This window comes from Populus trichocarpa, chromosome 2, assembly GCF_000002775.5.
Source record: "Populus trichocarpa isolate Nisqually-1 chromosome 2, P.trichocarpa_v4.1, whole genome shotgun sequence".
Lineage (NCBI taxonomy): Eukaryota > Viridiplantae > Streptophyta > Magnoliopsida > Malpighiales > Salicaceae > Populus > Populus trichocarpa.
In genome coordinates this window covers 19,769,930-19,782,919 of record NC_037286.2, presented here as the reverse complement: position 1 = coordinate 19,782,919, position 12,990 = coordinate 19,769,930, and the positions used below count along the sequence as shown (strand labels likewise).

The 12,990-nt window shown below is 31.6% G+C and overlaps 1 protein-coding gene across 1 annotated transcript; it reads left to right on the top strand.

Moving 5' to 3' along the window:
- The first annotated feature begins 9,641 nt into the window (after positions 1-9,641).
- Positions 9,642-10,517, top strand: LOC127904970 (uncharacterized). The gene has a single exon (XM_052450340.1). The coding sequence runs from the start codon at positions 9,829-9,831 to the stop codon at positions 10,276-10,278; it is 450 nt and encodes a 149-aa protein (XP_052306300.1). The 5' UTR covers positions 9,642-9,828; the 3' UTR covers positions 10,279-10,517.
- Positions 10,518-12,990: the final 2,473 nt, after the last annotated feature.

The window sequence follows — 12,990 nt, the reverse complement described above, 5'->3', positions numbered from 1 at the left end:
GTGATCCGGGTCATTAGACTAAAAGTACTATACATGTAAAAATCATGAAGCTCAATCCATAGGAAATGAAATGTTGAAGGATGATTTGAAAAAAAAATAGAAAAACAAATCCAACAGAAAAATAATAATTAAAATAATGAGGATTAAAATCAAAAGAAAAATAAATTAAAAGGCAACAACATATTTTTATTTTGAGAGTTAAATTGAAAAGAATATAAATATTAACAAAAAAAATCAAAATAATAAGAACCAATATAAAAGATAAAAAAAAAAATACACAATTAACTTGGATTGAAGGGTAAAATGAAAAAAAAAATAACACTTTTATAAAAGGTTCAAGGAAAGAAAAAGTAATCAAAACAATAAAAATCAAATTGAAAATACCAATACATAATAAAAAAAATAAACAAGTAGATTTTTTCAACCTATTTTCTTACAAAAAAAAATCTAAATGTAAATTGAAAAACTTATGCATGTATCTAATTAAATTAATCACAAACTATTTTGTAAATAAATAAATAAATAATCGTTAACAATAAATAAAAATATAATTGGAAAGATTGAGGGACAAATGTAGATCAAGATATTTAATATCGCAACATGAATCATTTACCCGGTTGTGTTTAACAAAGTTATTTATTAAAATCAATTTGTAACAAAAATTAAAACACACATAAAATTTATTGAATAAAATAAAATAAAATAAACATTTTATGCAAGGCACATATGAAAAATATTGTAAAAAGTATTTTTTTTTCAAAAAAATAAATAAATATATATATAATTCAATTTGATTGAAGCAAAGATAGGGGTCTATTGAGTTATTAAATGATACATGGTGCGATACCATAAAAACAAAATAATATAATATAAAAAGAATAGATACCTCGAAAATACTTAAACTCACCGACGGACCCTTTATCCTTTCTTTTTTCCATCTAATTGGTTTATGTTCATTTCTACCAAAATTAATAAAAGAAAAAACAATATAAGGGGTACTAATCAAAACATGTATGTAAAAATTATTTTAAAAAGTACATATAAAAAATCAATATTTAAAAAGAAAAAAAATAACGAGGTCAGGCCAAGCAACTAACCCACCAAGAAAGGGCTTACACAAGAGCTTGCAAGTTAGGCCCACGCACGCGAGACTTTTTTTTTTTCTTTTGAAGTTAATGGGATGGACAATTTTTTTTTTTTTGAAGTTAATGGGATGGACAACATGTTGCTCGCCCTATTATTTGACAAAAAAAAGATAACGTGTCGTTTGTATTGGTAGACAACATGTCATCTACCATTCCTAATAATCTAGCCGCTATGGTGGCTGGAAAAATGAGATTCTTGTTTTTTCAACCAAAAAATTTATTTTCAAATTATTTTTTACCCAAAACACTCTTGAAACCTTGTTAAACCAATTCATGACGTCTAAAAACATAAAAAACTGCCCCAAACCCCATATTCAGCCCTGAACAAAAAATCTTCTGAGCTCAAATATGTTTTTTAGATGCTTTAAAGGTAGGACAACACCTAATTTTAACTTCCTTTATCATATGAAACCATTTAACTTAAAAGTAAACTGTTTTAGTGGCCATAATTGTCACCAATGGAAAGTTTCTCTCTAATACGGTGACTCCCTCTGTCCTCCATAAAAAATAACTAAAAAAAGAGGAAAATGAAGTTTGATATCAAAATTGAATTTTTTTAAAATTAAAGAGACCAGTTACCTATTAGCTGAAAAAAAATGAGGGATGGAAATGAACTTTTCAAGCAAATCTCAAAGCCGCCACCTATGTTACCCGTCTGTTTCACTTCAATCCTCTGTCTTTTAATTTAACCTTTTTTCCCGAAAAAAAGAAGAAGCAAATGGGTATAAATTTGGGCTAAAAAAGGCTCAATTGTCAAAAAAAAATTGGATCAAATTGAATTTTTTTAAAATAATTTTTTCAATCTATAATGATTTGTGAGAGTGTGCACAATAAATTACTATAGTAAAATGGCCACATCACTTAGTTTTTTTTGTTCATCTGACAATACCATAGGGTTAGAATTACTTGTTAGATGTTTTATTTATTGGATAGTAAAAATATTTTTCTTGTATAAATCAAAATGAAGTTTTTATTTTCAAATGATTTTAAGGATGTATACTACATGTATACAATCAAAATTAAATTTTCTTAATAAAATTTTTAAATAATAAATTTAAAATTTAAAATCATAAAGTAAAAAAAAAGTGAATATCCCTCCATAACAACCCAACTAATATCTAAGGGGTAATTAAAATGTCGATAAGAAAGGTAAGTCTTAAATATATAATACACATGAATAAATTAAAATGATAAGTACATTTTTAGCTAAGTTTTGTTTTTTAATATATTTTGATATATTTTTCTAAATGAGTATAATAACATCATTGTTACTTCATAAATCCTGTAAACTTGCCCGTGGTATCCTTTGAGGTGTTGTTGCTGGTAATTTCTTAGGAGTACACGTGGTTAATTGTCGTGATTTTGACACTGTGTAGGAATGCAGTGTAAATTACGTTTCTAAGTAATTTGATTTTTTTTTATGTTTTGGATTGTTTTGATACGCTGATCTTTAAAATAATTTTTTTAAAAAATAAAAAATTATTATTTTGATTTATTTCAGCTCAAAAAACATTTTAAAAAAAAACTACAACTATACTCCTGAACATGATATTTATCTAGTTAGGGTGAGGGCTAAAATTAAGGGGAGGGGAAATTTTATTTCACTTGTATTATAGTAATTGGTGGTATTTTATAAGTTTATTAGTTATTGTTTATTTAAAAAAATATAAAGAAAAGAAAGAATATAAATCTATGACAAAAAAAAGGGGATGTATAAACCTAAAATTTCTCTATTATAGTTATATATATATATATATATATTTAAAAAATAATAATTAATACGGTAATCACTGTAAAATTACCAGGAGAGGAGAGCAGTGGAGTGGAGCCCATGTGATTGCCGTGCACAATAGCTCCAAGTTACTAAAGACATGGGTTACTGCTGCAGTTCCACTAAGTGAAGCTTGTAGGCGTACGCCTTGGTTTATCCTTTTTGTGGAATAGCCTACACAAATAGTATATTATTATTTGATCCTGTAATTTTAATAAAATAATTAATTAGTCCCTTTACTTTACAAAAATCATATTCAATCTTTAAATTGTATATTTGTTTACTTTCAAGACAATTGAACTTTTTTCCCCTTAACATGTCCTTAATGTGTAATAAAATCTGCAATCTCACCTATATAGACAACATAGAAAAGCATTTAAAAAGGGTAATTTGTATATTCTAGAAAGAATCAATAGTCACCTTTAGTTAAGGGACTAATTTATGACTTTCAAAATGAAAAAGGACTAACCTAAAGAATGTTAAGAGTATAGAGACTAAATTATAATTTTTCTCTTTTCCATTTTTAGACAAGGCAACCCTTTTTCTTGCGTTTGAATACTCAAGGTGAGAGCGAGACCACCCTTGATTGTCTTCTACGTTTCAAAAACATTGCAAAATGGTACTATCTTGACTTTCATGGTCCTTCAATTGTACAAGCCAAAAAAATGACGAGTCTTTCTCCTTTTTTTTTTTTTTTTAATCACATCATAGTTGAATGGTTGCTCATATAAAGAAAAATATTCCAATCTCTTATTTAGAATTTGTTTAATCTATATAGAAATATTAAATTAAGTTGACTAGTTTATTTTCTATTTTTAGCATTCCATTTCCTCAAATAAGATTTTGACACTAGCATAGCATACAATATATCAATTATCAACTCCAAAGTCCGCTAATTATAGGCTTAATTAAAAATTTTGAAGTTGATTTTGTAACTCAAAAAGACTAGTGTTAATTAACATCTTTGTGTGTTAATTAACATCTCTGCAAATCCTTTCGCCTTCCCCCTATCATGAACCTAATGGTCGTTTGATGCCTTACCAAACCCATATGCATTTCATCTTAGCGTATAGCTAAATAAAAAAATATTGGGTTTAACACCTTGTCAGACCCACATGTACTTGGTTTAAGCACGTAACTGAACTCAAAGATGTTGGATCTAACTTCTTGCCATACCCACGAGCATTTGAGCTCAGTACATAACTGAACCAAATGATGTGGGTCTAGCACCTCACTATACTCACATGATTTGCAAAAATTATGAAAAAAAAAATTCAGGAACCATTTCAACATTATTTATAGGTCCATCACATGTTTTTCCAACCATTTTACTTAATATCAGAGCTGTAGATTTACACTGTAAGATATTGACCCAGTATTAAAAATATCATCTTTTCTTTAAAATTTAAAAAATACAAAAATTCCTTATTTAGAAATTGAAAAACACCATAAAACTAATTTGTTTAATTAATATTTGGGGTATGAATTTTACAATGTAATGCATATTCTCGATATTAAATTAAATGAATGGATAAAAATAAAATATTAGGAATCAACTGTAGACTTTAATATTTGAGGGTATAAAATTACATTGTAAAGTAGATCCCTAGGTTAAAAAAATACAGAGTATAAATAAATATAACATTTAAATTTTGGGCTTTAGAATAAATAGGTTTTAGTCTGATTAAGGAGATACTTCCTTATTGAGGGGGATCTATCTTAAACCTTAGACAAACTAACAAATAGAAATACAATTAGAAAGAACACACTCAATCAACAATACAACTTATCATAAGTAGGGTGCATTGAGGGTGATGCATTTTTCTCGTGTATAACTAATCCCCCTACCCATAATCTTGTAGGTCAATAGGTTTTCTAATGACCATAATACTAGGTGACTACTTTTAAACCTTTTAAATCATAATTTTATGATTTATCCCAACACATCCAAAACCCTCTCGATCCAAGAGTAAAACTCATCGTTCGACGTCGTGCATGCCACGATAATATAAAGGTTGGTTGAAGGGTAAGGCACTTAAGGTACGTGCCTATTATGATTGGGATCTCCAAGACACCCTTTATTAACACTTTTGATTCTTCAATCCCAATCAAAAGGGTTTTTATATGAGTCATTCTTGAGGGATTTATCCTTATTTGGGACATCACATCTCTGGACAAGATGTTAACTGAGCTTCCATCATCTACCAACACCTTGTGGATTTGATGATTGGAAAGAACTGTGGAAGTTACAAGTGTGTCCTCATAGGGGTAAGTCACCTCCTCTCTATTTTCTAGAGTAAAAGTTATATAGGGTTGTGCCATGGGTTCTGTTAATGAGCCATTATGAGGATCTATTTTCCATACTTCTTCTTGCCATTAGAAGTATCTCTCTTAGCCGAAGTGCCCCCTAGAATCACATTGATTTTAGGTAGGGCTTAGGCAGGTTGGTTGAGCTCTTCTCTATCATATTCTATGTGGGCATGCCCTTTAATAAATTTTTTTAGATAACCATTAGCTATCAGTTTTTCAATTTCTTTCTTTAATATAAAACAATATTCTATATCATGTCTTTTATTCTTTTGGAACAAGCAAAACTTTTTGGAGGTGCGTGTTTGTGAAGGTGACACCATAAGAGGGGTGGATACTGAATAAAGTCTTTTCCCTTAATGGCTGTAAATACTTCATGAGGTTGGCATTTATGGGAGTCATATGTCTCCTATCGGGGTATTGTATGTGATCTTTTACTGGCATTTTCTGACCTTTCTTTGAATTATTATCTCTACTGGAATAACGATTTTGTTTGAAAGGTTTCTCATCTTCAACCTCTTGGTAGAAACAAGGAGGCCTATGCCTCAACATATTGGCTTTTTCCACCTGTATGTGATTCTTCATGACTTTCTTTACCTTAAAAAAACTTCTTTCTGGTAGAGCATACAAATCTTTCCATAGAGAACATTCCCTCACTCCACTTATCAAAGCCTTTAAAGCTACTAACTCAATCAATTCCTTTACTTTGAGCATTTCTTCATTGAACCTCTTTAAATATACCTTGGTGGATTTCCCTCCTGATTGAGTAATGCCAAAGAGTTCTTTAGAGCTCCTCATGACGGGTATACTGGTGCTAAATCATGGCATAAATTTAGCACATAGGTCATTAAAACCCATGATAGAGCCCATCCCTAGGTTGTTATACCATGCTTGTATTGACTTTTTGAATGTTGTAGGGAAGATCTTGCACATAACATCACTATCTTGGACGACCAACTTAAGGTTGTTATATATGTTTTAGACATGTTCTTGTTAATCCATGTGACCATCATAGTTGTCTAAAGTCATTTTGGTGGAGATGTACTCCTTAAAGATAAAGGTGTACAAGACTTGCTTAGATAAAGATAATCCTTTTATCTTATAAGGATTGTAAACTTCATCTTGGATGTATTTACTAGCCATACTCTATCTTGACTTTTATGTAATTGGCTCTGGGAGTTGGATGATTCTAGCATGGAATAGAAAGATTGATAGTTAACTTTAGTCCCACGGTGGCTAGAAGGATCAGGTATAAAGTCATTGTTTATTAGAATAGCTTCATGTCTACTAGAACGATCTCTAAAGAGATTAAGAGATCATTAAGGAGGAAAGCTTTCCAAGTTATTTTGCTCAGCCTTCTCTAGATAATACAATTGACTCATAGCAAAGGGGACTGCTTGTGGTTGAGAGGTTATGACTAAGGGTTATGTGCTATAACTTGGTGAGGAGATAAGGCCTGATGTTGCTCTTGGGATGCCAACATTACTTGGGTAAAGGCTTACTCCTAATTGATGAGTTGTTGAAACTCTGATGGAGCAGACGTGCTAGCATTCGCATGGAGGTCCGTGACACGTTCCATCCTAGGAGTATCTTAATTGTTTGCCATTAATAGTAATTAGTGATGTCAAAAACTAGTTGATAACTTTTTGATTAGCTTCCCACAAACAACGCCAATTGATAATGTTCCAAAATCCAATATGCTCAGGAATGAAGGTTTTTTTAGTGTTTGGATATAGGATGATAACATATTCATGTCAAATGTCAATATTCCCTTCTCCAGAATTTAAAAAATTGATGATTTATGATAGAAGACTTGACACCTATAAAATAGTCCCTTTTGGTGGCATTTAGAAACATTTTGATGATAAAGTCGATCACTTTTAATAAGAGATCACAATAAATTAGAGAATGAGCTATAAATTCTAATAATAAGAATGTTGGTTCTTAGTTATGTATGATGAATGCTCTAAAAATAAACATATGAATGCTTAAAGAAGAGTAAAAAAAAGAACTCTTTACCTGGGTGGTTCATGGGTATGCATAACCTCTAAACTTTATCATGTTACTTGAATGGAAATGTTGGAATGTCATCTCCTCCTGATACATTAATTAGGAATATAAATATCACTTACACACTATTAATGAGTGATATATATCTCTTACACAATGTTAATGTTGATGAAATAGGTCCTTATAAGACTTTTATGTACTTAGGGATGTAGGGAAATTATCATTCTTAACCTTTAATATTTTATGTTAAAAGACATAAAAATAAACAAACAAATCCTTATGATCTAATATGAGGCCTTAAAAGATTATCAACTCTATATGTATTTAGAGATGTAATGATTCCAAGCCCAATGATGCTGAGTCTGACATCTCTTCACACTTACGTGGACTTGGGCTCAACATATATCTGAATCCAAGAATGTTGGGTTTGACGCTGAGTTTGTTATCTCCTCCTGATACATTAATTAGGAATATAAATATCACTTACACACTATTAATGAGTGATATATATCTCTTACACAATGTTAATGTTGATGAAATAGGTTCTTAGAAGACTTTTATGTACTTAGGGATGTAGGGAGATTATCATTCTTAACCTTTAATATTTTATGTTAAAAGACATAAAAATAAACAAACAAATCCTTATGATCTAATATGGGGCCTTAAAAGATTATCAACTCTATATGTATTTGGAGATGTAATGATTCCAAGCCCAATGATGCTGAGTTTGGCATCTCTTCACACTTACGTGAACTTGGGCTCAACATATAGCTAAATCCAAGAATGTTGGGTTTGACGCTGAGTTTGTCATCTTCTCTTGATACATTAATTAGGAATATAAATATCACTTACACACTATTAATGAGTGATATATATCTCTTACACAATGTTAATGTTGATGAAATAGGTCCTTAGAAGACTTTTATGTACTTAGAGATGTAGGGAGATTATAATTCTTAACCTTTAATATTTTATGTTAAAAGACATAAAAATAAACAAACAAATCGTTGTGACCTAATGTGGGACCTTAAAAGATTATCAACTTTATATGTATTTGGAGATCTAATGATTCCAAACCCAATGACGCTGAGTCTGGCATCTCTTCACACTCACGTGGACTTAGGCTCAACACATAGTTGAATAAAAAAATATTGGGTTTGACATCTTTCTAAACTCATATGTATTTGGGCTCAGCACGTAGCTGAACTCAAGGATGTTAGGTCTAATACCTTGCTAGACCCGTTAGTAGTTGGGCTTAACTTTTAACTTAACCCAAGGGTGTTAGGTTTAGCATCTCTTCAAATCTACATGTACATGGGCTCAACATGATGAGTCTGGAACCTCGTGTAATTAGGCTCAACACATAAGAGTGTTGGGTTTGACATCTCGTTAAACCTATATGTACATTGGCTCAGGACGTAGCTGAACCCAAGGATGTTGGGTCTAGCACCTCGTTAAACCCATATATACTTGGGCTTAGTGCGTAGCTGAACCTAAGGGTGTTGGGTTTGATTTCTCGCCAAACCCACATATACTTGGGCTCAACACGTAGTTAAACTCAAGACCATTGGATTTGATATCATATGAGACTCACATGCATTTGAGCTCAACATGTCGCTGAACCTAAGAATATTACGTTTGACATCTTGCTAGACCCACATGCATTTGGGCTTAACATGTAGCTAAACTTAAGGATGTTGGGTTTGACATCCCATCAGATCCACATGTAATTGGGCTCATCATGTAGCTGAACCCAAGGATGTTGGGTCTAGCACCTCGCTAGACCCATATGTATTTGAGCTCGGCGCATAGCTGAACCGAAGGGTGTTGGATCTAGCATTTCACTAGACCCACATGTACTTAGGCTCGACATGTAGCTCAACCCAAATGTATTGAGTCTGACATCTTACCATACTCACATGTACTTGAGCTCAACGCGTAGCTGTACCCAAGGGTACTGGGTTTGGAAGCAAGTTAGACTCATGTCATTTAAACTTGGTATTTTGCCAAGTTTAGATACGTTAGGTTATTATTATTCTGCCTTTAGACTTTTAATCATAAGCTTTTAAGCAAAAAAATATTATACACACACAACTCACCAATGCATTTTTTTTTTACATATCAATGTTTTCTTTTCTCTGAAAATAAAAGAGAAAAAAGAACAAAAATAGTACTCCACAAATTAACCTACTCCTGTATCAAAAAAGAAAAAGAAAAGAAAAGGGTGTCTAAAGTCTAAACACTAGGAGGTGTTGATGATGATTATAAATTGTGTGCCCTGCCCTACCATGTATGATACCTTCTAGAAGATTAGTCACATGGTTGATGGTTGTTTGCGTCATTTCACTTCAATCTCTTTCATGGCTTTCCGCCTTTCCCTTCTATTAATTTAATTGGCTTGACCTAAACAAGTAAAAGAAAACTTACGTTCTTTCTATTCAAAGTTCAAACGCAGCAAATTACAAGACGACCCAACATTAATTATTTTCTGTAGTACTTTAAAAACTTGGGCTTTGTCCTAGAGGAGGAAATCTTCTAACCAAAGTCACAAACTATCATAACATTAATTGCTTCTTTTTTTTGTGTGACAAAGAAATGGAGAGAATGAAGAAATCTGTTGATGTTTCTTCTTTCTTGCTAGTGGAAGCTACAGGTGATTCTGAGGTTGATTCTGATCCCAACATGACCATCATAGATCTTGTTGATGATGATGACGGTGATGCAGAGTCATGTAGCTGTGATACATCATACCATTCTTGTGTTAATGGTGTCTACAGTGAGGTTGAAGAATATCATGTTAATTATAATGTGGTTGATGAAGAGCAGCATCAGCATCAGCATCAGCAGCAGGAGGAGGAGGAGGAGGAGGAGGAGGAGGAGCAGCAGCAGGAGAAGGGAGTTCATGTTTATCAATCACGGGTTGATCATGGACATGCTGGGTTACCAGTGAAGCAAAAATCATGTGTTTCAGTGGATTCAGCCAACGAATCAATGAATGAGAAGGAGGAGAACAGGTTGTTTTGGGAGGCTTGCTTGGCTTCGTAACTGGAGTCTGCAGGATTATTGTTATTTCTCTTTCTAACTCATGTTCCAAACCATCTTGACCTTCAATTTGTGTCAATGGTTTTACTGGGTTTCTTCTGTTTTTTTTCTTCTTTTTTTCCTGGTTTATGAATTTTCCCCGTTTCGAGAAAGAGAGGAGAGAGGTTAAACGCGGTATGTATATTTGTCCAAGAGATAGTAACAATTGTACAGATGATATGCAGCTAACTACTATTTGTTTTTTTCTTAAAAGAAAATTCTTTTGGTAATCCTTAGTGATGCTGTGAGCTGTATAATCTTCCAAGCTTTCTCATAATAATGGATGATTAGGGGAGAGCTTTATTGTTTGATTTCTGATGATCAAAACATTTGATTGCCAGGCAAACCACATGAAACCATAAATTTGGAAGTGTGAAGGAGCAGAAGACAACGAACTCAAGTAATCAAGAAATCCTATGCATCTAACACGAGAATTTTCAGAAACTCAAACTTCACACAATAACAAGTGAACGGCCCTACAGTGAACTCAGAATCAGGTTTTGGTTTCTGTTGGACAGAGGACAAGGAATTAGACATGGGGAACAGATTACATTGGAGCCTAAACTGCCGAGGTTAGACATACATTCCGATGAAACATAAATGTAAAGTTTTCAGCGCTGTGTTGAAACTTACAGAGCCCGAAGCTGAATCTATTAGTTTAACATGCCTTAGACAATTAATTTGTTTAATGTGTCTATAATCAATCAATCAATCAATTGTATATGATATTATTATATTTATTATAAATATATATTTATTATTAATAAAAATTTAATTTATTTTTAATATTCATATAATATTATATTAATGAATCTAATATTTGATTTATAAATATAAAGTAAAGATAAAGTTCAGGGAACAAAAATATTTTCCAAAACAAATTATAAAGTTGTTATAATTATGAGATTTTTGTTGTATCAAAATATTATTCCTGAAATGTTCCCGGTCGATGCCCTCTTAAATATTGAACATCTATTATATCTGTTAAGACTAGTACATATTATGTTTTTTTATTTATTTATAAAAGGAAGCAGTTGTTCTCATAAACTGAGGTATAAGAGATACATAGAACTAATATGTAGGTGCTTGTCATAAGACATGTACACTGAACTGACCTGCATGAGAATTCCATATGGAGATATCACTTGTGTTAATGGAAAGGCTCACGTGACGGTTGTGTAAGTGATTCTTAGACTTGAGATCACTAAGTTATCTTATACATAAAGTGTTATGTTTTGATCCTATTAGATATTATCTTGGTAAATGTATCAAATGGGCAAACATTGGATATAACATAAACTATATAAAGATATTTGAGTGATCAAGAGAGGATTTATCACCCTAGATGAATTAGGGTCAATAGTCCATATGTTCTCAAATTGTATTGATTGTTAAATCATTGCACAAGGTAGAATGAGATTTGAAAAGAGTTTTAAATCTTATTAAAAATATCAATGATTATAATGTTGTGAACAACTATGATTTGACATTACAGACACACTCCATGCTAAAATGCCTAAATCAAAATATTATTGATGAAGTGATAATAATTACACTGAGAAACCAGTCACTAAAAGGTTAAGTCAAACCACCTATGATTTTTTTTAATATTTAGAGGGTCATAACAAGTTGTTAGACGATGCACTTGATCTTCAAATATAAATTAATTAATTATTGAATTGATAATAAATTGAATTGTTTAATTTATTTAATTCTATTTGTTTAGAGTTATAATTTATTTTTGAGCCAACATATTAGGAATCTGATAGGTCACACACATTAAGAACTATTATATAGAAATTAAACTAAGATAATTAATAATGTGTGACTTGATTGAAAATAATTTTAGAAATTAAGCACTAGAATGTATTTAATTTAGATATTATAATTCTAGTCTTAGAATAATCAAGTAGGGACTTGATTAATTAAATTTCTAAAATTATTCTTAAATGATATATGGATATTATTTAGGTGGCAAATAGATATTTTTTTATTTATAGGGTTTTAAGATTCATTATGAATATAAAGTTATGCCTCTTATTTTTGAGGAGGTTGTTTATTAGATAAAAAAAACTATGTAAGTCATAAAATAAAGAGCCAACACTCTTGGCATAGTAATTCCTTCTCTCCTAAATAGAGATTTAGAAGATTTATCGTTGGTGATTCGTGTGGATTACTGTTAGAGGTAAGAAAATTGAACGACTTGTGATTTGCAATAACCTAACTTTTAAAGAATTATTCAAAGCTGAAGAAAATCAGATCTTGAGGTAATAAATCCATAACTAACTCTAAATCTATCTAACGGGATCTTAGGGACTCCCGAATATTACCTAAAATTTATCGTTTCTGGTGCGTGTATGGATTTCGGGAACCCAACAGTGGTAGCAGAGCCTTCGTTAGAATAATTATGGTTGTTTGATTGCGTGTTTTATTGTTATTGGTGTTAATTAGGAATTAATTTTGTGTGCAAAAATTAAAAAAAATGATCGGTTACTATTCTCATTCGATCAGATCAGATCTAGCTGGAATTTGGATTTTATTCCTAGATTCTAGTGATTAAAAAAAAGGGTTTATGGTCATTATGCCTTCACTAGCGGGGGCGTCAGCCGTTGTTGTGCCTGGCTTGGTGCACAGGCCAGCACACCGCTAGCTGGCGAGGCAGCTGTGTGACTTGAT

What these genes read in the sequence shown, in the direction of transcription:
- LOC127904970 (XM_052450340.1), top strand. Translation starts at nt 9,829, where the DNA reads ATGGAGAGAATGAAGAAATCTGTTGATGTTTCTTCTTTCTTGCTAGTG.